Here is a 22,232-nt window from a genome sequence, read left to right on the forward strand (position 1 = left end):
AGCTAAGGCCAGTCACTTCATTGAGTATACGAAAGGGTTTATAACCATTTTAACCGCTTTCCGACCGACGCACGCCCATATATTTCGGCAGAATGGCACGGACAGGCAAATGGGCATACCTGGATGTCCCTTTTGAATTTGCCGGCTAGCAGGCACACTCGCGCCCGCCGCGTGCCTTGGGAGTGTGCCCAATGTTCGCAGCCGGGCCGCGATTACGGTGAGGAGAGGCAGAAATCGTATGTAAACAAGGCATTTCCCTGTTCTGCCTAGTGACATGACAGTGGTAGCCCATCCGCACAGTAATGTTGCGTACACACGATCGGACATTCCGACTACAAATGTTCGATGTGAGCTTGTTGTCGGAAAATCCGACCGTGTGTAGGCTCCATCGGACATTTGCTGTCAGACATTCCAACAACAAATGTTTGAGAGGTCGGGTCGGCTTATACTCCAGTATATACGGTTAAAAAAAACACATTTAATATAGAAAATAATATTTCCCATTGATGTCATGCATATGAATATGCAGATGTCCTCATCCTCTGCAGGCTGCTTGTCAGAGCTTGTCTCAGATTATGGGTAATGTGGTGTGAGATGGAAATCCCGGCCTTCCCACTACACACAGCCCTCTGTTTTCTGGCAGCTTATAGCTAATTCCCTCAGCATGACTCATTATAGGCCGGAGTGACATTATGGTGGCCTTCTCACACGGAAGGTACACAGGGCAGCCTTCTGCCTTATCTCTCCCTGTAGTGTGATGTCACCATGAAGTGCGTGGAAAGTGACACATACTATCACACCTGCTTCATGGGAAACTCCTACAACCCGATCACACAATGTTCTGCTATCTCCTCTGATGGGAGGATCGCCCAATACTAATCCTCTCTGCTGTGTAAATAACACCTGCCATGACAGGGTTCCGGTCTCATACAGAGTGCTGTATATAGAATAGTACATATCCATCCATAGTCATAGTGTGCTGATCTCACAGGGAATTCAAATTTGGTTGGTACTGATTACTGGATTTTGCATTGATTGTCATTGTTGTTTTTTGCATTGCTGAATCCTTGGGACGCCTCGTACACACGACTGTTTTCCTCGGCAAAATCCATCAAGAAAAATGCTGCCAGAGCTTTTTTGCCAAGAAAAACGGTCGTGTGTATGTTTTTCTCGTGGATCTCGACGAGAAAAAAAGAGAACGGGGCAGATTCAGATAGAGATACGACGGCGTATCTCTGAGTTCCATCGGTCGGATCTATGCGCCTGATTCATAGAATCAGGTTCCGCATAGATCTCCCCAGAGCTTTTTTTGTCAGAAAATAGGTGCAGGAACTCAACCACGACCCGTTCAAATTTCACAAACAGTAGAAGGGTCTTAAAGGGGCATTAAATACCAGGATTGCATTACATACAGAGTGTAGAGTTCATGGGCTTACACACAGAGTGCAGAGCTGTCACTTGTAAACACAGAAACCAGACTTCTGTGTTTACAAGTGATTGTGGTGAGCAAGCACCAAAGGGTCTGAGCCAAAGGTGGTGGAACTGAGTTCCCCCAAGTTCCCCCTGAAAAAAAGCCCTGGATCTCCCTAAGATCCGATAGATGTAAGTGACTTACACCGTCGGATCTTAGGCTGCAATTCCAGGCCGGCCGCTAGGTGGCGTTTCGTTTTTTTTACGCAACAAATATGCAAATGAGGAAAATCCGCCGATTCAGAAACGAACGACCACACGGCGCATTTTTTTTACGTCGTTTGCATTCGGCTTTTTCTGGCGTATAGTTACCCCTGCTATGTGAGGGGTATCCTATGTTAAGTATGGCCGTCGTTCCCGCGCCGAGTTTTGAATTGTTTACGTCGTTTACGTAAGTCATTCGGGAATACGGATGGACGTAATTTACGTTCACGTCGAAACCAATGACGTCCTAGCGACGTAATTTAGAGCAATGCACGCTGGGAAATATAGCGGACGGCGCATGCGCAGTTCGTTCGGCGCGGGGACGCGCCTGATTTAAATGTTACCCCCTAGCCGCGGAATTTGAATTCCGCCGGGGGATTTACGATACGCCGCCGCAACTTTAGAGGCAAGTGCTTTCTGAATAAAGCACTTGCCTCAAAAACTTGCGGCGGCGTATCGTAAATCAGATCTAAAGACCCGCTGACCTATCTGAATCTGGCCCAACATGTTCTCTTTTTTCTCGTCGGGAGTCTCAATTTCCTCGCCGTGTTTCTCGTCGGGCTGGTTTACAATGAGAAACACGTTTGTGTGTATGCTTAGAAACCCGTGCATGCTCAGAATAAAGTATTAGACGGGAGCGCACCTTCGGTAAAAGTAGCGTTCGTAATGGAGATAGCACATTCGTCACGCTGTAACAGACTAAAAAGCGCGAATCGTCTCTCACCAAACTTTTACTGAACACGCAGTTACATGAGATTAGCAAAAGCAGCCCCAAGGGAGAATGCGACGGCCGCGCGTACCTTTGTGAATCGCCGGAAAAAGCTAGCATAGCATACCCGACGCGGAAAACTACGCAAACTCCATCCAGCGGGCGCCGAAGTATTACACCTACGATCCGAAGGCGTACGAAGCCGTACGCCTGTCGGATCGAAGCCAAAAGCCGTCTTATCTTGGTTTGAGGATTCAAACTAAAGATACGACGCGGCAAATTTGAAAGTATGCCGGAGTATCAGCAGATACGCCGGCGTACTTCTTCTGAGAATCTGGCCCTTTGTGTTTTTGTCCATTCATTCCTGAATTTCACACAGCTCTGCCACACAGTAAATGGAGATGAGTACTAGTAAAGCCTTATTTTCCAGGCTCCATGTTTTATATCATTTAGGTGGTGAAGGAGTGGCTAGAATGTAATGTTTTTGTCATTTTCGATGCTCCTATGATCTTTATTCCATATGGCATTTCACAAGTCTTGCTGTCTGTACCTCATTAGAAAGAGATCATACAACACATAGTTTACTGACCGCAGAGAAAATCTGCTGCTGGAATTCCTGTCTGCAGGAAGACAGACTTCTAAGTGAAAAAAAAAAGGATAATATATATATACCGTATTTATCTGCGTATATCGCGCACTTTTTTGCCCTGAAAATCAGGGCAAAATCGTGGGTGCGCGATATACGCCGATACCCGCTTTCCCGCGCCGAGTTTTGAATACTGCGCCGACATATACCGAGCGCAGTACACTCGGGTATATTCGGCCAGTCTCGGCTTCTTCCGCGGTCACGTCCTGGACGTACAGGACGTGAGCGCGACAGTTGCCGAGCCTGCCCGAGTGTACTGCGCTCGGTATATGAAAACTCGCAGTATTCAAAACTCGGCGCGGGAAACGAGCGGGGAGGACGCGAGGACGCCGCAGAAGGACGCCGGACTCGCCGAAGAAGACACCGGACCCGCCGAAGAAGACACCGGACCCGCCGAAGAGGACACCGGACCCGCCGAAGAAGACACCGGACCAGCCGAAGAGGACACCGGACCCGCCGAAGAGGACACCGGACCCGCAGAAGAGGACACCGGACCCGCCGAAGAGGACACCGGACCCGCAGAAGAGGACACCGGACCCGCCGAAGAGGACACCGGACACGCAGAAGAAGACACCGGACCCGCCGAAGAGGACACCGGACACGCAGAAGAGGACACCGGACCCGCCGAAGAAGACACCGGACCCGCCGAAGAGGACACCGGACCCGCCGAAGAGGACACCGGACACGCCGAAGAGGACACCGGACACGCCGAAGAGGACACCGGACCTGCCGCAGAAGGACACCGAAGCCGCAGAAGGACACCCGAAGCCGCAGAAGGACGCCGGACCCGACGAGGCCGCCGATGGACGCCGCGGAAGACACCAAAACTGTAAGTACAAAAATAACTTTTTTTCCACAGGATTGGGGGTCACTTTAGGGGTGCGCGGTATACGCGGGAGCGCGTTATACCGCGATAAATACGGTATATCATATCATATCTCACAAGTGAGTACACCCCTCACAGTGACAACACTGAAGAAATGACACTTTGCTACAATGTAAAGTAGTGAGTGTACAGCTTGTATAACAGTGTAAATTTGCTGTCCCCTCAAGATATATGAGCAGGTTGAACAAAAAAGAAATGACTTGATTCCCCCATCCACGCATTCAATGTGGATGGGGAATCTATCTCTGCTGAACTGTTGTATTCTGACATCAGAATACACTCATCAGCACAGGGCCGCCATCAGGGGGGTACAGGCATTACACCTGTAAGAGGCCCGATGGTCCACAGGCTGGTTGTACAGAAAATGATCAAGAGTTCGACTTGTGTACAATCAGCCTGCCCATGGATGGATCAAACTTTGGCAGTTCCATGCTGAACTGGCTGAATTTCAATCCATCTATGTCCAGAATGTACAAAGTATGCACAGACTGAAAGACATAAGTGAGTTGCAGTTTGCGTATTAACCACTTAAGGACCAGACCAACAGGCTGCTAAATGACCCAAGGGGTTTTTACAATTCGGCACTGCGTCGCTTTAACAGACAATTGCGCGGTCATGCGACGTGGCTCCCAAACAAAATTGGCGTCCTTTTTTCCCCACAAATAGAGCTTTCTTTTGGTGGTATTTGATCACCTCTGCGGTTTTTATTTTTTGCGCTATAAACAAAAATAGAGCGACAATTTTGAAAAAAATGCAATATTTTTTACTTTTTGCTATAATAAATATCCCCAAAAACATATATAACATTTTTTTCCCCTCAGTTTAGGCCGATACGTATTCTTCTACCTATTTTTGGTAAAAAAAAATCGCAATAAGCGTTTATCGATTGGTTTGCGCAAAATTTATAGCATTTACAAAATAGGGGATAGTTTTATTATTTTATTTTTTTTACTACTAATGGCGGCGATCAGCGATTTTTTTCGTGACTGCGACATTATGGCGGACACTTTGGACAATTTTGACACATTTTTGGGACCATTGTCATTTTCACAGCAAAAAATGCATTTAAATTGCATTGTTTATTGTGAAAATGACAGTTGCAGTTTGGGAGTTAACCACAAGGGGGCGCTGAAGGAGTTCAGGTTCACCTAGTATGTGTTTACAACTGTAGGGGAGTGTGGCTGTAGGTCTGACGTCATCGATCGAGTCTCCCTATAAAAGGGATCACTCGATCGATGCAGCTGCCACAGTGAAGCACGAGGAAGCCGTGTTTACATACGGCTCTCCCCGTTCTTCAGCTCCGGGGAGCGATCGCGAGGGGGCGGCTAGAAACGAATAGCCGCGCCCTCGTCCCGGATCGCTCCTGAAGCCACGGGAACCACCGCATGCACAGGGGGGGTTTCCGATCGGACCCCCAAACCACGTCTAGGCAGGGACGTACAGGTACGCCAATGTGCCTGTCCGTGCCATTCTGCCGACGTAAATGTACATGCGGCGGTCCGGAAGTGGTTAAGTGATATTAAAGTCTTGTTGTGTTTTTTTTTTGTTTTTAAAATTACAAACATGTTATACTTACCTGCTCTATGTAATAGTTTTGCACAGAGCAGCCCTAATCCTCCTCTTCTCTGGTCCCTCGCCGGTGCTCCGGGCTCCTCCCACCTGCCTAGTGCCCCCACAGCAAACAGCTTGATATCGGGGGCAGCCGCTGCTCTGTCCATTCTGCCCCCCCCCCTCTCTCCCCATTGGCTCACTGACTTTGATTGAGCCAATGGCACCCGCTGCTGTGTCTCAGCCAATCAGAAGGGAGAGTCCCGGACAGTTGAGGCTCTCGTGCAAAATCGCTGGATCAAGATGAGGCTCTGGTAAGTATTAGGGGAGCCGAGGGGGACTGCTGCATGCAGAAGGTTATTTATCTTAATGCATAGAATGTATTGAGGTAAAAAAAAAATGTGTGCCTTTAGAACCACTTTAATTATCCCTAGATTCCTTATCTACAAACTGGAGGTAATTATATTTGAATTTGATGCAATAATAGCACCACTAAACTATAAGAAGATATTTTACCGAAAAGGGTAGTTGATGCTTGGAATAGATTTCCAGCAGAGGTAATGAGCCAGTTAGTGGATTCAAACATGCTTGGAACAAACATAGATTCCCATCAGACAAAGAGTAAAAAAAAGAGACAAAGAAAATGTATATATTAACAACTTGCCGCCCGCCATATAGCAAAATGACGGCGGCAAAGTGGTTGTGTTATCCTGATCGGACGTCATATGATGTGATCAGGATAACAAGCCGGGGGCGCGCATTGCGGTGATCCATGTCACTCTGACACACCACAACTCTGATCTAGGTAAAGAGACCCTGACGAAGACTCTTTACCACTTGAACAGCCCTGTGCAATCAAGGCTAATCACGATGTAAACAGAAAGAGGCAGTAATTGGCTTTTCCTCACTCACGCCTGACAGACACGAGAAGAGGAGAGCCGAACAGGCTGCTCTCCTGACTCGGGGGGTCTGTGCTGATTGTTTATCAGCACAACCCCCCGGTGGATGCCCACCAAGGACCACCAGGGATGCTACCAGGACCACCAAGGATGGCCACCACTGATGACCACAAGGGATGGCATTGCTGGTCGCCATGGGTGGCATTGTGTGCCCATACATGATGTCAATCAGTGCCCAACAGCAATACCTGCCAGTGCCTACTAATAAGTGAAGCCCATCAGTGCCATCAATCAGTGCCATTCATCAGTGTCCATCAGTGCCACCTATCAGTGCCCATCCATGCCCATCAGTGCCACCTATAAATACCCATCAGTGCCCATCAGTGTCACCTATCAATGCCACCTATGAGTGCCCATCTGTGCCGCCTTTGAGTGCCCATCAGTGCTGCATATCAGTGAGACCTATCAGTGCCCATCAATGTCGCATATCAGTGCCCATCATCAATGCCACCTCATCCGCGCTAATCAGTGCAGCCTCATCAGTGCCCATCAGTGAAGGAGAAAACATACGTACCGTATATACTTGAGTATAAGCCGACACCCAAATATAAGCCGAGGCACCTAATTTTACCACAAAAAAATAGTAAAACGTATTGACTCGAGTATAAGCCTAGGGCAGTGATGGCGAACCTTGGCACTCCATATGTTTTGGAACTACATTTCCCATGATGCTCACCTACACTACAGAATGCATGAGCATCATGGGAAATGTAGTTCCAAAACATCTGGAGTGCCAAGGTTCGCCATCACTGGCCTAGGGTGTCCATGTGCATGCCTCACTGTGTCCATGTGCATGCCTCACTGTGCCCATGCCTCACTGTGCCCATGACTAGACTGATGTTTAACATAGGAGTCTATAGAAAGGGGTGCCCAGCTTTGAAAAATTCCTGCTCCCCGGTCGTAGGTCCCCCAGACAACAAACTTCTCAGAGTGGGCTTACATGTGTGCCAAGTTTGGGGTCCAGGGGACCTATGGCCGGCCGGTACCGGGTCCCCAAAGTCCAGGAGATCAGGCACAAAAAGGTGACTCGAGTATAAGCCGAGGGGGGCATTTTCAGCACACAAAAAAATTTGCTGAAAAAACTTGGCTTATACTCGAGTATATACAGTATTTACAAAATGTTATAACAGAAACTAAGCATTTTTTTTTTCAAAATGTAAAGTATTTTTTTATTTGTATAGCAAAAAATAAAAACCACAGCGGCGATCAAATACCACCAAAAGAAAGCTTGATTTGTGGGAACAAAATTATAAAAATTTGGTTTGGGTACAATGTAGCATGACCGCGCAATTGTCATTTAAACAGCGACAGCGCAGAAAGCTGAAAATTGGCCTGGGCAGGAAGGGGGGAAAGTGCCTGGTATTGAGGTGGTTAAAAAAAAAGGGAAAAGTCTTAATGTATCACTTATTTCTGTACTGCTTGGGCCTTGAAGAAGGGGGCACACCCTGAAAGCTTGTCCTGAAAATTTTGATGTTGCAAATAACAAAAATATCACGGCCGATACTCCATTGTTCTTACTAAATCTACCAAAACTGGAGGCGGAGCTTTTTGAATGCCGTGCAGAACCTTCCAAAGGGCCACACTGCAAGAAAATGTTGCCAATTCTTTATTGCATTCCTCTATTTATTATGACTATAAAAACATCAAATAAAGAACTAACAGAAACAATGTGTGTGCATGGACTTCATTATGGCGATAGAAAATTCATATCACTTAATCTACACTCATTAGGTATATTTGTCATTCGTATTTTCCCTCGCAGAGCGCTCGGAATGACACGTTCTCCCTAGAATGGCGTCAGGCCTCGTACACACAACCAAGGAACTCGTCGGAAAAGACACATAGGCCCAGATTCTCAAAGGGCTTACGACGGCGCAACGCCATTTGCGCCATCGTAAGTCCTAATCTGGGCTGTCGTATCTATGCGACTGATTCTTAGAATCAGTTACGCATAGATATCCATTAGATCTGACAGGCGTAAGGCTCTTACGCTGTCAGATCTTAAATGCAATTTTTTTTCCCGCCGCTAGGTGTCGCCTCGCCGTTTTCCCTGTCTATGCAAATTAGCTATTTACGCGAGATTCCCGAGCGTACGCGCGGTCGACGCAGTGAATTTACGACATTTCCGTAAGCGTAAACTTACCCCTGCTATATGAGGGGTAAGTTTACAAAGGTCCGTCGTATGCCATGTTAAGTATGGCCTCGGGACAGCGTCGTCTTTTTCCGTCGGTTACGTCGTTTTACTAAGTCGTTCGCGAATACGACTTTACGTCAATGACGCTCACGTCGGCGTCATTGACGTTTTCCGTCGTGAGCTGGAGCATGCGCACTGGGCTATTTTTCCGCCCGGCGCATGCACAGTTCGATCGGCGCGGGGGCGCGCTTAATTCGAATACAAGCCGCCCCCTTTGAATTACGCAGCCATACGCCGGGCCATTTACACTACGCCGCCGCAAACAGGGCTGGTGCAAGGATTTTTGACACCCTAGGCGAAACCTCATTTTGGCGCCCCCCACTTTGGCTCTGCCCCTGACTCCACCCCCTTTGCCCTTGTAACACATGTGACTTGACACATTCACTGACCTACCTGACAAGGGCCAGTGCTAGCCAATTTTGTGCCCTAGGCACGACCAGCTAATTGGGGAGGAGGGGAGAGGGGGGCTGTAAAAGAGGGAGACTTTGAAAGAAGAGGGGTTGAGAGAGTGGGGGCTGAGAGAGGGAGGGCTGGCTAAGAATTAAGGGAAGGCTAAGAGAGGAGGGAGAGCTAAGAGAGGGGGCTGAGAGAGATGGGGTCATGAGAGAGGTAGGTAGGAGGGAGGGAGGGCTGAGAGAGAGAGGTAGGAGGGAGGGCTGAGAGAGAGAGGTAGGTAGGAGAGAGGGAGGGCTGAGAGAGAGAGGTAGGTAGGAGAGAGGGAGGGCTGAGAGAGAGAGAGAGAGAGAGAGAGAGAGAGAGAGAGAGAGAGAGAGAGAGAGAGAGGTAGGAGGGAGAGAGGGCTGTGTGTGAGAGAGAGAGAGAGAGAGAGGTAGGAGGGAGGGAGGGCTGAGAGAGAGGTAGGTAGGAGAGAGGGAGGGCTGAGAGAGAGAGGTAGGTAGGAGAGAGGGAGGGCTGAGAGAGAGAGAGAGGTAGGTAGGAGAGAGGGAGGGCTGAGAGAGAGAGGTAGGTAGGAGAGAGGGAGGGCTGAGAGAGAGAGGTAGGAGGGAGGGAGGGCTGAGAGAGAGAGAGGTAGGTAGGAGAGAGGGAGGGCTGAGAGAGAGAGGTAGGTAGGAGGGAGGGGGGGCTGAGAGAGAGAGAGAGAGAGAGAGAGAGAGAGAGAGAGAGAGAGAGAGAGAGAGAGGTAGGAGGGAGAGAGGGCTGAGAGAGAGAGGTAGGAGGGAGGGAGGGCTGAGAGAGAGGTAGGTAGGAGGGAGGGAGGGCTGAGAGAGAGGTAGGAGGGAGAGGGGGGCTGAGAGAGAGGGAGAGGGGGGGGCTAAGAGAGAGGGGGTGTTAGGAGAGTGGGGGCTGAGAGAGGGAGTGCTAAGAATGGAGGGAGGGCTAAGAGAGGGGGGCTGATAGAGATGGGTGGGTTAATAGACAGGTGGGCTAAAGGGGGGCTGAGAGAATAGGGAGGGGGGCTGACAGAATAGGGAGGGCTAGGAGAAAAGGGAGGGGCTTAGAGAGAGAGGGGGTTGAGAAAATAGGGAGGGCTGGCTGAGGGTATAGGGAGGGCTGAGGGTATAGGGAGGGCTGAGGGTATAGGGAGGGCTGAGGGTATAGGGAGGGCTGAGGGTATAGGGATGGATGGCTGAGGGTATAGGGATGGCTGAGGGTATAGGGAGGGCTGAGGGTATAGGGAGGGCTGAGGGTATAGGGATGGCTGGCTGAGGGTATAGGGATGGCTGGCTGAGGGTATAGGGAGGGCTGAGGGTATAGGGAGGGCTGAGGGTATAGGGATGGCTGAGGGTATAGGGAGGGCTGAGGGTATAGGGATGGCTGAGGGTATAGGGAGGGCTGAGGGTATAGGGATGGCTGAGGGTATAGGGATGGCTGAGGGTATAGGGATGGCTGAGGGTATAGGGATGGCTGAGGGTATAGGGATGGCTGAGGGTATAGGGATGGCTGAGGGTATAGGGAGGGCTGAGGGTATAGGGATGGCTGAGGGTATAGGGATGGCTGAGGGTATAGGGATGGCTGAGGGTATAGGGAGGGGGCTGATCGAGAGGGGAGGACTGAGAGGGGGGGCTTAGAAAGAGGGGAGGGGGCTTGAGAAAGGGAGGGGGAGTTGGGGGGAGATAAGAGACTCCTAGCCCTGTCCCTGCAATCCCACCTCTGTCCCAGTCTCTGTCTGCAGGTGTGTTTGACGACAGACAGTACCTTCCATGCAATTATGTCAGTCTCCTGCACAATCCGTCCAATTCCAGTGGCTCCCGCAGGCTCAGCAGCCTGAGTCCTGCCCGTCCTCTGTGCCCCCAGTGAGCGGCGAGCCTGTCTGTCCTCCAGCTTCGGTCCTCACATCAGAGCATGTAGAGGAACTTGGAGCAGTCCATGCTCTGATGGCAGCATGGGGTACGCTGTGCCCGCTTGTCTCCTGGGGAGGCGGGGTCAGGGGACGAGGTCAAGGAGGAGGCGGTGCCATGGTGGAGCTCTTCTCCCGAATCCCGGGCTTATCTGCGCTCAAGTCGGCTGGCCCCTCGCTGTTCACTGCCAATATAGCGATGGATGCCCAGCCGCCCACGCCCCCCCAAGGGTGCTGCTGATTGCCGCGCAGCCACACACATGCTGCTTGACAGCCGGGTAGAGGACGGGGCACATTGATATGCTCCAGGCACCCTCTCCTCCCAGTAGAGTGTAGTTAAGCCAGCGGCCGTGGCTGCGCTCTAGGCGGCAGTGCGCTCTAGGCGACTGCCTAATCTGCCTAGTGGTAGCGCCGGCCCTGGCCGCAAATTACGGAGCAAGTGCTTGGAGAATATGGCACTTGCTCCAGTAAGTTGCGGTGGCGTGGTGTAAATGGCTTACACTACCCCGCCGCCGATTCTATGAGAATCTGGCCTATAGTTTTCCTCGACGAGTTCCTTGTTAGGCTTGTCGAGAAACTTGACAAGCTTTCTTTGCGTACACACTGTCAAGACAAAATCTCCTCGTTCTCAAACGCGGTGATGTACAACACATACAACGGCAGGGGAAGTTCGATTCCACTGGCGCCACCCTTGGGGCTGCTTTTGCTAATCTCGTGTTACTGCGCGTTAAGTAAAAGTTTGGTCGGAGACGATTTGCACTTTTCAGTCTGTTACAGCGTGACGAATGTGCTATCTCCATTACAAACGCTACTTTTACCGAAGGTGCGCTCCCGTCTCATACTTTATTCTGAGCATGCGCGGGTTTCTAAGCATACACACGAACATGTTTCTCGTCGAAAACCAGCCCGACGAGGAACACGACGAGGAAATTGAGACTCCCGACGAGGAAAAAGAGAACTTGTTCTCTTTTTTCCTCGTCGAGTTCCTCGACAGTTTTCTCGATGAAAAGCATACACACGACCTCGGCAAAAAAGCTCTGCCACCAAGTTTCTTGATGGATTCTGTCGAGGAAAACGGTCGTGTGTACGAGGCCTCACTCTTGCAATCTCCTCCATCCACCAATTACACTAAAGAAAGACTTCCCTGAAAACAAACATACTCCACAATATGAACACAGCAAAAACACCCAACACAGCCACCAGTAAAACAGGAAAAACAACAATGCCGAATTAATGATGGGATGGGTCTAGTAAGGACAATAACAGTTTAAAATCATTAAGGAGATTTTTGGATTATTGAGGCCACTTTTTGGATTTCTCCCAATCACCTCTTGTATATCAAATAAACATTTCAATTATGGGATTTCTATTTACTTGTCAGACTGGTTTAATCCACGATGCCGCATACACACGTCGTCGTTTTTCTCGTCGTGAAAATGGTCGTGTGTAGGCTTTAACGACGCGGAAAAAAAACGTGCATGCTCAGAAGCAAGTTATGAGAAGGGAAATTTGCATAATCAGCCCAAAGGGTGGCGCCATTCAAATAGAACTTCCCCTTTATAGTGCCGTCGTACGTGTTGTACGTCACCGCGCTTTGCTCGAGCATTTTTTATCACGATCGTGTGTATGCAAGGCAGGCTTGAGAGGAATCACGTCAAGAGGCGATTAAATTCGCATGTGCTGCGCTATATAAGTTTTCATTCATTCAAGAAAAACTTTGGGCTAAATTCAGGTAGGGGCGTGCATTGTTACGGCGGCGCATCGTATCGTATTTACGCTACGCCGCCGTAAGTTAAAGAGGCAAGTGCTGTATTCACAAAGCACTTGCCTTCTAAGTTACAGCGGCGTAGCGTAAATGGGGACGGCGTAAGCGAGCGTAATTCAAATGAGGATGAGGGGGCGTGTTTTATGTTAATTCTTGGTGACCCGACGTGATTGACGTTTTTCCCATGCGCCGCCCGGGGAATTTCCCAGTGTGCATTGCTCCAAAGTACCCTGCAAGGACGTCATTGGTTTCGACGTGAACGTAAATTACGTCCAGCCCTATTCGCGAACGACTTACGCAAATGACGTAAAAAATTCAAAATTCGATGCGGCAACGACGTCCATACTTAACATTACGTACGCCTCCTAATAGCAGGAGCATCCTTACGCCGAAAAAGCCTAACGTAAACTACGTAAAAAAATAGCGCCGGGCATACGTAAATTTGTGAATTGGCGTATCTAGGTAATTTGCATATTCTATGCCGAAAACGATGGAAGAGCCACCTAGCGGCCAGCGTAAATATGCACCCTAAGATACGACGGTGTAAGAGACTTACGCCAGTCGGATCTTAGGCTAATGTCGGCGTATCTTGCTTTCTGAATACAGAAAAAAGATATGCCGGCGCAGCTTTGAATTTACGCGGCGCATCTATAGATACGCCGGCGTAAATCATTGCTGAATCTAGCCCATTGTTTTTTTCCCATGACATGAAAAACGGTCGTGTGTACGGGGCATTATAGTAATCAGGGTCATCACAAAAGGGATCGCATCTAACCCCTTACAGCTTATGCCTCGTACACACGACCGGTTTTCATGACGAGAAAACTGCCATTTTTTATATTGGTCGTGAAAACTGGTCGTGTGTATGCTCCCTAGCAGTTTTCTTGACGAAAAAAAATGCCCCCCAAAAAAATTTAAACCAGCTCTCTTTTTCCTCAAAGTGTTTCCCGTCAGTTTTTTTCTCGTCTCGAAAAACGGTTGTGTGTATGCTTTTCCGAGGGAAAAAAAATGCGCATGCTCAGAATCAAGTATGCAGCCCAAAAGCAGCCGAAAGGGTGTCGCCATTTGAAAGGAACTTCCCCTTTATAGTCCCGTCGTACGCGGTGAACGTTACCGCTCTTTGGTCGGACGTTTTTTTGCACGTGTGTATGCAAGTCAGACTGGAAAGGAATTACGTTGGGAAAAAAAATCTTTTTTTTCCTGCCGCGTACACACGATCGGAAATTCTGACAAGAAAACCATGGATTTTTTTCCGACGGAATTTTGGCTCAGACTTGTGTTGCATACACACGGTCACACAAATGTTGTCTCAAATTCCAATCGTCAAGAACATTACAACAAGCCGAGAAAAATTAAGTTCAATAATTCCAAGCACGTGTCAAATTGATTCTGAGCATGCGTGTTTTTTTGTGCGTCGGAATTGCACACAAACGATCTGAATTTCCGTCAGAAAATGTCCCATGGTGCCTACACACGGTCGGAATTTCCGACCAAAAGCTCACTTTTTTTGCACAGCATACTAGCTCATTATGTGGTACTTACCTGCGATCAAAGCTCCCGAAGTCCTCCTCGGTCCCGTCCACCGCCGCCACCATGTCCACTCGTAGTTGCTTCCTGTTATCGCAGCTCCGGTGCTGTGATTGGCCAGAGCGGCGATGATGTCACTCCTGCGCATGCGTGCGGGACCAGCAGATCCCTGCGCATGCGTGGGAATACGGCATTAACACTGTAATGCCATTCAGAAAAAACGTCACGCTCAGTGCGCCTGCGCCGTTGTCTATGGCACGTATGCACCGTAGACATCTGCACATTCCTTATTGCAAATATCTCCTTAACCGTGTAGGTTAAGGAGATATTTCTTGCACCTACAGGTAAGCCTTAATCTAGGCTTACCTGTAGGTGCAAGTTGGGGTTTACAACCACTTAATATAACAGCTAAATACACTACAATACCCCTGTGTTGCCTCTCCTTCTCCCAGCCTGAGCTCTGCTGTAAATGGACTGCAAGAGGCTGATACTGTGTCCAATTGAGGTATTTGCACTGCTTGCATTTTTTAAAAAATACATAAATACAGAGCAACATTAATTAATTGACATTTCAATGATGTTGAAAAAAAAAAAATTCAACACACCCACCAACCACAGAGCACCTCCTGGACCGGGCCCACAGAGCTTTAAGGCCCATCAACTAGTAAAAGAGATGCAAGAAGATAGCGGAGAAGCCCGGCAGAAGGACACTGGAGAAGAGGGAAGAAGATGGCGTGGAATACCGGGCCCCCCGCAAGTAAAAGAGCTGCAAGAAGATAGCGGAGAAGCCCGGCAGGACACCGGAGAAGAGGGACGAAGACGGCGTGGAAGACCGGGCCCCCGCTAGTAAAAGAGATGCAAGAAGATAGCGGAGAAGCCCGGCAGAAGGACACCGGAGAAGAGGGAAGAAGACAACGTGGAAGACCGGGCCCCCGCTAGTAAAAGAGATGCAAGAAGATAGCGGAGAAGCCCGGCAGAAGGACACCGGAGAAGATGGAAGAAGACAGCGTGGAAGACCGGGCCCCCCGCTAGTAAAAGAGCTGCAAGAAAATAGCGGAGAAGCCCGGCAGAAGGACACCGGAGAAGAGGGAAGAAGACGACGTGGAAGACCGGGCCCCCCGCTAGTAAAAGAGCTGCAAGAAGATAGCGGAGAAGTCCGGCAGAAGGACACCGGAGAAGAGGGAAGAAGACGGCGTGGAAGACCGGGCCCCCCGCTAGTAAAAGAGCTGCAAGAAGATAGCGGAGAAGCCCGGCAGAAGGACACCGGAGAAGAGGGAAGAAGACGGCGTGGAAGACTGGGCCCCCCGCTAGTAAAAGAGCTGCAAGAAGATAGCGGAGAAGCCCGGCAGAAGGACACCGGAGAAGAGGGAAGAAGACGGCGTGGAAGACTGGGCCCCCCGCTAGTAAAAGAGCTGCAAGAAGATAGCGGAGAAGCCCGGCAGAAGGACACCGGAGAAGAGGGAAGAAGACAACGTGGAAGACCGGGCCCCCCGCTAGTAAAAGAGATGCAAGAAGATAGCGGAGAAGCCCGGCAGAAGGACACCGGAGAAGAGGGAAGAAGACAACGTGGAAGACCGGGCCCCCCGCTAGTAAAAGAGATGCAAGAAGATAGCGGAGAAGCCCGGCAGAAGGACACCGGAGAAGAGGGAAGAAGACGGCGTGGAAGACCGGGCCCCCCGCTAGTAAAAGAGCTGCAAGAAGATAGCGGAGAAGCCTGGCCGAAGGACACCGGAGAAGAGGGAAGAAGACGGCGTGGAAGACCGGGCCCCCCGCTAGTAAAAGAGCTGCAAGAAGATAGCGGAGAAGCCTGGCAGAAGGACACCGGAGAAGAGGGAAGAAGACGGCGTGGAAGACCGGGCCCCCCGCTAGTAAAAGAGCTGCAAGGTATCGATTGCGACTGGTTGCCAGAGGTTACAGTCAGGACCGTCTTTAAGGCAGGGAAAAAGGGGCAGCTGCCCTGGGCCCTGTCATTGTTGTGGGGCCCAAAGCAGCTGTCTCATACTTGCCAACTATCCCAGTGTACATTCCCTTGTCCCTTGAGGTTTTAGTCCCGTGCTGTGTCCTGATATCTCAGTGTAAAGTTATGTTACTAATGCTGTCAGCAGCTATAAACATATGAATGTTGCCGCTATTTACATATCAATGTCGGTGTTTACATGTAAACATAGGGTCTGCAGGTGAGTCATCTGTACACAACAATAGGGCAGAGCTAAGCAGCATTAGTAACATAACTTCACACTGAGATATCAGGACACAGCACGGTACCATAATCTCAAGGGACAAGATCATTTAAACTGGGATGGTTGGCAAGTATGAGGCAGCTGCTTTGGGCCCCAAAACAATGACAGGGCCCAGGGCAGCTTCCCCTTTTGCCCTGCCTTAAAGACGGCCCTATTTATACACCGAAAGCTTGTCCGCAGATTTGAACGAGCCATACCGCATATTTGTAAAATATTATTTCTCACCGGTTTAGCTGTCTCTCTGTACACATATGGGTGATATAAATAGACATGACACAGAAAAGTTGGAAGTAGGTCAGCTTAAGGTGTTGATCTTAGTCATTGCTCTGTTTTAGCACCAGGCAAGGTTTGTGATACATACTGTATGTACACATTCACTAGAATAAAAAAGTGAAATAAAAACAAACAATAAAGTAAACATATATGCAAGTAAAGCACTGCATACAAAGTTGTAAATCATTTTACTTTAAACCTTTAATTGTACTTTAGTTTGCATTCACACCTCCGCGACAAGATACGCCGCGTACGTGGCGTATTTTGCCGCGAGTGTGTAACTTTTTTTTTTTTCAACAAAGCCTTCCCATTGCTTTGTATGGCCGAACGCCAATGCCGCCTGAAAAAAAGGGTCCGGGACTTTTTTTCAGGCGGCAGGCGTACGGCGTCTATGAGATGTGAACCATCTCATAGACAGCAATGGGAATTCTCCCCTCCAGCGGCACGAGCGTCCGGCGTCGGGCGTTTTGTCGCGGAGGTGTGAATGGGGTTTTAAACCTTAGAAGTGGAGCTGTAAAAAAAATCCCTAGCTACCGTAGCAGCTGTGAAAACTCTGTGTGAATATCAACTTTACCATCAGAAGTTGGATCTGCAATGTGCACAGTTTGCAGATACACAGATAAATTACTTTATAGCTCCTTTACCAATGTTCAATAGAAAAAAAAATAATATCAACAAATCGGGAAATAAGGGATTAAGGGCCAGATTCACAAAAGAGATACGACGGCGTATCTCCTGATACACCGTCGTATCTCTGAGGCCCCGTACACACGGCCGAGGAACTCGACGTGCCAAACACGTCGAGTTCCTCGTCGAGTTCTGGGATGAAGCCACCGAGGAGCTCGGCGGGCCGCCTTCTCCCATAGAACAACGAGAAAATAGAGAACATGTTCTCTATTTTCTCGACGAGCTCCTCGGCGGCTCCATCGAGCCAAAAGTGTACAGACGACAGAGTTTCTCGGCAGAATCCGGGTTTTGACCGAGTTTCTCTGTGAATTCTGCCGAGAAACTCTGTCGTGTGTACGAGGCCTCAGAGTATCTATGCGGCTGATTCATAGAATCAGTTCCGCATAGATAGCCCTAAGATCCGACAGGTGTAATTGAATTACACCATCGGATCTTAGGATGCAATACTTCGGCCGCCGCTGGGTGGAGTTCGCGTCGTTTTCCAGCGTCGGGTATGCAAATTAGCTTTTACGGCGATCCACGAAGGTACGCGCGTTCGTTACGTCGTCGCTAGTCGTTTTTTCCTTCATTTTATTGTCCATATAAAAAGTTTATAGCAATGTGCCCAGGTTGTTTAACCATAAAATGTCCATCCACAAATGGAAGCATCCACAAGGGTGCTTCCATTTAAGATGGAAGCACCCTTTAGATTTAGAAGTAAAATTCAGCAGAAGCTACAGAGTATTAAAGAGAAGAGAAGCGCCTCTAATGCCGCGTACACACGATCGGAATTTCCGACATCAAATGTTCGATGTGAGCTTTTGGTTGGATATTCCGACCGTGTGTAGGCTCCATCGGACATTTGCTTTTGGAATTTCCGACAACAAATGTTTGAGAGCTGGTTCTCAATTTTCCCCACAACAAAAGTCCTTGTCAGAAATTCCGATCCTGTGTATGCAATTCTGATGCACAAAAATCCACGCATGCTCGGAATTAAGCAGAAGAGCCGCACTGTCTATTGTCTATAACTTAATTTTTCTCGGTTCGTCATAGTGTTCTTGAAGCTCGGAATTTCCAACAACATTTGTGTGACTGTGTGTATGCAACACAAGTTTGAGCCAACATTCCATCGGGAAAAAAAAACATGGTTTTGTTGTCGGAATGTCCGATCGTGTGTACGCGGCATTAGAGTAGCAATATGGTTAAATTTAACTGCTTGCCGACCGCCGCACAATGTTTTACATCGACAGAATGGCACTGCTGCGCAAATGGGTGTATATATACGTCCCCTTTAATTTGCCGCCGTGTGGTTGCGTGCGCACGCTGCCGCCGGCGCGCTCCGTGACCGTGGTACCCGAAGACTCGATGTGCGCTGGTGTCCCGCGATCGGGTCACAGAGCTGAAGAACGGGGAGATGTCAGTGTAAACACAACATCTCCCCATTCTTCCTAGTGACATGTCACTGATCGAATGCTCCCTCTCATTGGGAACAGTGATCAGTGACGTGTCACTCATAGCCATGCCCCCTAACAGTTAGAATCATTCCTTAGGACACACTTAACCCCTTCAGCGCCCCCCTACAGTTTAACCCCTTCACTGCCAGTGTAATTGTTGGTACTGCAGTACAGCCAAGAGGATGACACTTCTTTCTCTGTTAGAGAACACAGTGGTGTCACCTCTCTGCCTGCTGACTGTACAAATAAGGAGCAGCAACACCCATCATCTCAGCTTATTCTGCTTTTACCTCCTGTTAGTGTGTTCCCTGTTAAAAAAAAAAAAAAACTTTTGCTTTTAGTTCAACTTTAACTTTTTTTTGTAATATGTGAACATTACACTACATAAACACCCGGCATATTCTTGGCCTAGTCTCCCGCGACACTGGAACAATTTTTTTCTTCTTACTGAATTACAGTTCTCATTAGTCTCATTGATATGCTGAGAGCTGTGAATCTGACATTTATAGTAAAAAAGAGTGAAAGGAGAGAACAGCTCCTACCCTTTTGGCCTGGTGTCTTCGATGGCTCGATCCAGGGGGATGATGTCACTCAGATAGACGTTAAAGTTTCCTTCCTTCCACCGCTTGTTTGCCTCTTGCTCCTTGTCTTTAGGAACTTGCATAGGCCTCCCAAGCTGGCCGGGAGCTTTGAGGTCTCTTGGTTTCACAGTTGCATCCAGTGTTCGTACTTTGTGCATTCCGGTTCCTATTACTTTGCTCTCTTGACCATGATGGATTAACTGTTTATTTTCCACATCAGCATTAATGGAAGAACTAATATTGACATTGGCCAGCTTATGTGTAATATTCTTTGTCAAAGTTCCTTTTACGCCCTCATTCTCTGATTCTACTAAAATCCCTCCTTTGAAACCAATCCTAGAGTTTTTTACATCAACACCCGCGCTGTGTGTAGCTGGCAGTATGGCGTCCTTCGAAATGTTTAACATTTTAACTGTCTCTTGAACTTGGGGCTCACCAATGGCTGCACCAGCTTTCTTTATAATGACGACGGATCCATTGTTGGCGGGTAATGCATTAGGTCCGTCATCTATTGCAATCTTAGAGTCTAGTGCATTATTTTCCTTTACTATAACTTTAGCGACCTTCGCATCTTTGTCCTTACCTTCAATCTTAGAGCCCTCTGCCTCCTGACCCTTGACCACAACCTTAGAGCCCTCTGCATCCTGACCCTTGACCACAACCTTAGAGCCCTCTGCATCCTGACCCTTGACTACAACCTTAGAGCCCTCTGCATCCTGACCCTTGACTACAACCTTAGAGCCTTCTGCATCCTGACCCTTGACTACAACCTTAGAGCCCTCTGCCTCCTGACCCTTGACTACAACCTTAGAGCCCTCTGCATCCCGACCCTTGACTACAACCTTAGAGCCTTCTGCATCCTGACCCTTGACCACAACCTTAGAGCCTTCTGCATCCTGACCCTTGACTACAACCTTAGAGCCCCCTGCCTCCTGACCCTTGACTAGAACCTTAGAACCCTCTGCCTCCTTGTCCTTGGCTTCATCCTTGAAGACCCTAGTATCTTTGGCTTCTACAATAACCTTAGCAGCGCCTTTATCCTTGACCTTATCGGTATCTTTGAAAGCTCTGATATCAGGCTTAAGGTCTCCTACATCTTTGGCCACTGCATCATGTTCAAGAGCCCTTTCCTCTTTGGACTTTACTTCATCCTTGGATACTATAACATGTTTAGGGTCTAGGGGCTCCCCTGCTTTTTTAGAGGCTTCTGCACCCTTAACATCTCCTTGAATCTTAGAGGTCTCATTATCCTTGATTTCCACAGCGTGGTTAGACTCCCCAGCCTTTTTAGAGGCTTCTGCATCCTTGGCCCCACCATCTTTGCCCTCCAATGCATCTTTAGAGCCTATTGCATCCCTGCCACCCACAACATCTCTAGAGGCCCCGGCATTTAGTATTTTAGGATCCTCTAAATCACCAATCTTCCTTGTGACTGATTCTACAAGTTTGTCCACATTATGGAACCCCCCCTCCCTCACAACAGAAGCTGTCACATTTTGCTTGATAATGAAATTCTCCTTTGCTGGAGCTTTTGACAGATAAACTTTCGCCTCCAGCCTTTGCGTGACATTTGCTGCCTTTAACTTGTTATATTGCTCCTGATCATGCAGACCAAGGGAGGACAACTTGGCCCCAGGTACCCCCATGGGAGCGATCATTTTATCCAACGCAATCGGCTTCATAGTCCTTTTCCTCTGCCTGAACATGCTGTTAGAGTCCTTATAAACTACCTTACCCAATTCATCTCCAGGAGGGTGGAATATCCCTTTAAGCTTGGTGGAGTCTTCGCCCCGGGGCTGCCCACCGTTGCCCCACTTGCCTCGGAGCCTCCCCGGGGGCTTCCAGGACTCAGAGCCCCCCTGCTCTCTTTTGAAAAGTTCATCACTGTGCAGCTTGCTGTTCATCTCATTAAAGGAGAACCTCAGAGCTACCATGTCAAAGATCAGCCAGATGACAGAGGCGACAAAGATAAATGACAGGGCTCTGCCACTGCCTCGGAAATACTTTCTTACCCTGTGCATCCTGGAGGGCTGCTGGCTGGCAGAGCCAGGGGGCCACTACTGCTGAAGCTGGTCTCACAAGCTGGCACCTGGGCTGCCTGGCTCACTGCTGCTTGCGTGGCATTCCTCCTAGTAGAGGCGATGGGCTCTCTGCTGCGGCGCTGCGTTGCGCTGGGTTTCCTCCTGCTGCGCTGCTCTGCGACTTGGCTCCGCGCTGCCCAGCAGCATCATTGCCCTCCCAGCGCTGCCCTCCGCATTACTTATTATCCCGGATCGCCAGCGGAGCGGAGGTGGCAGCCCGGCGGCAGACGTGGACTCTCCCCACCCAGACAGCGCACTTCTCCTATCCCTCCTGCTTGTAGTGAAACTTGAGAAGCAGCCACATATGAGGAAATGGTGTCAGTGAATGAGCAGCCCTCACCTTGTCAGCCTGGCTGGGATAATAACTCTTTCCTTGCTGGAGCAAAATATCACAGCAAACTCAATGAAAGCTTGTAAAAAAGAAGGCAGAAATTTTCATTAACTACTTGCTTGCCCAATTCTGACACTTCTCTCATATATCTAAAAGTCTGTTTTTATTTATTTATTTTTGCTAGAAAATCACTTAGAACCCCCAAACACACACACATACACACACACACACACACACACACACACACACACACACACACACACATATATATTTATTTATATTTTAGCAGAGGCCCCAGAGAATAAAAAGATTAATAATAATTGCAATTCTTTACATCACACAGTATTTGCTCAGCTGTTTCTCAAACACAATTTTTGGGGGAAAAAATACACTTTAAAG

The 22,232-nt window shown here is 48.8% G+C and overlaps 1 protein-coding gene across 1 annotated transcript in view; it reads right to left on the reverse strand.

Annotated features, from left to right (window-relative positions):
* GALNT5 (polypeptide N-acetylgalactosaminyltransferase 5) overlaps positions 1 to 21,826 on the reverse strand; it is a 66,919-nt gene extending 45,093 nt beyond the window's left edge. Inside the window, exon 1 of the mRNA XM_040357934.1 lies at positions 19,383 to 21,826. Within this exon, the coding sequence (XP_040213868.1) occupies positions 19,383 to 21,442 (2,060 nt within the window). The 5' untranslated portion in view covers positions 21,443 to 21,826. The remainder of the gene's footprint in view (positions 1 to 19,382) is intronic.
* Between the last annotated feature and the right edge of the window lie 406 nt (positions 21,827 to 22,232).

This window comes from Rana temporaria, chromosome 6 (genome assembly GCF_905171775.1).
Source record: "Rana temporaria chromosome 6, aRanTem1.1, whole genome shotgun sequence".
Taxonomy (NCBI): domain Eukaryota; kingdom Metazoa; phylum Chordata; class Amphibia; order Anura; family Ranidae; genus Rana; species Rana temporaria.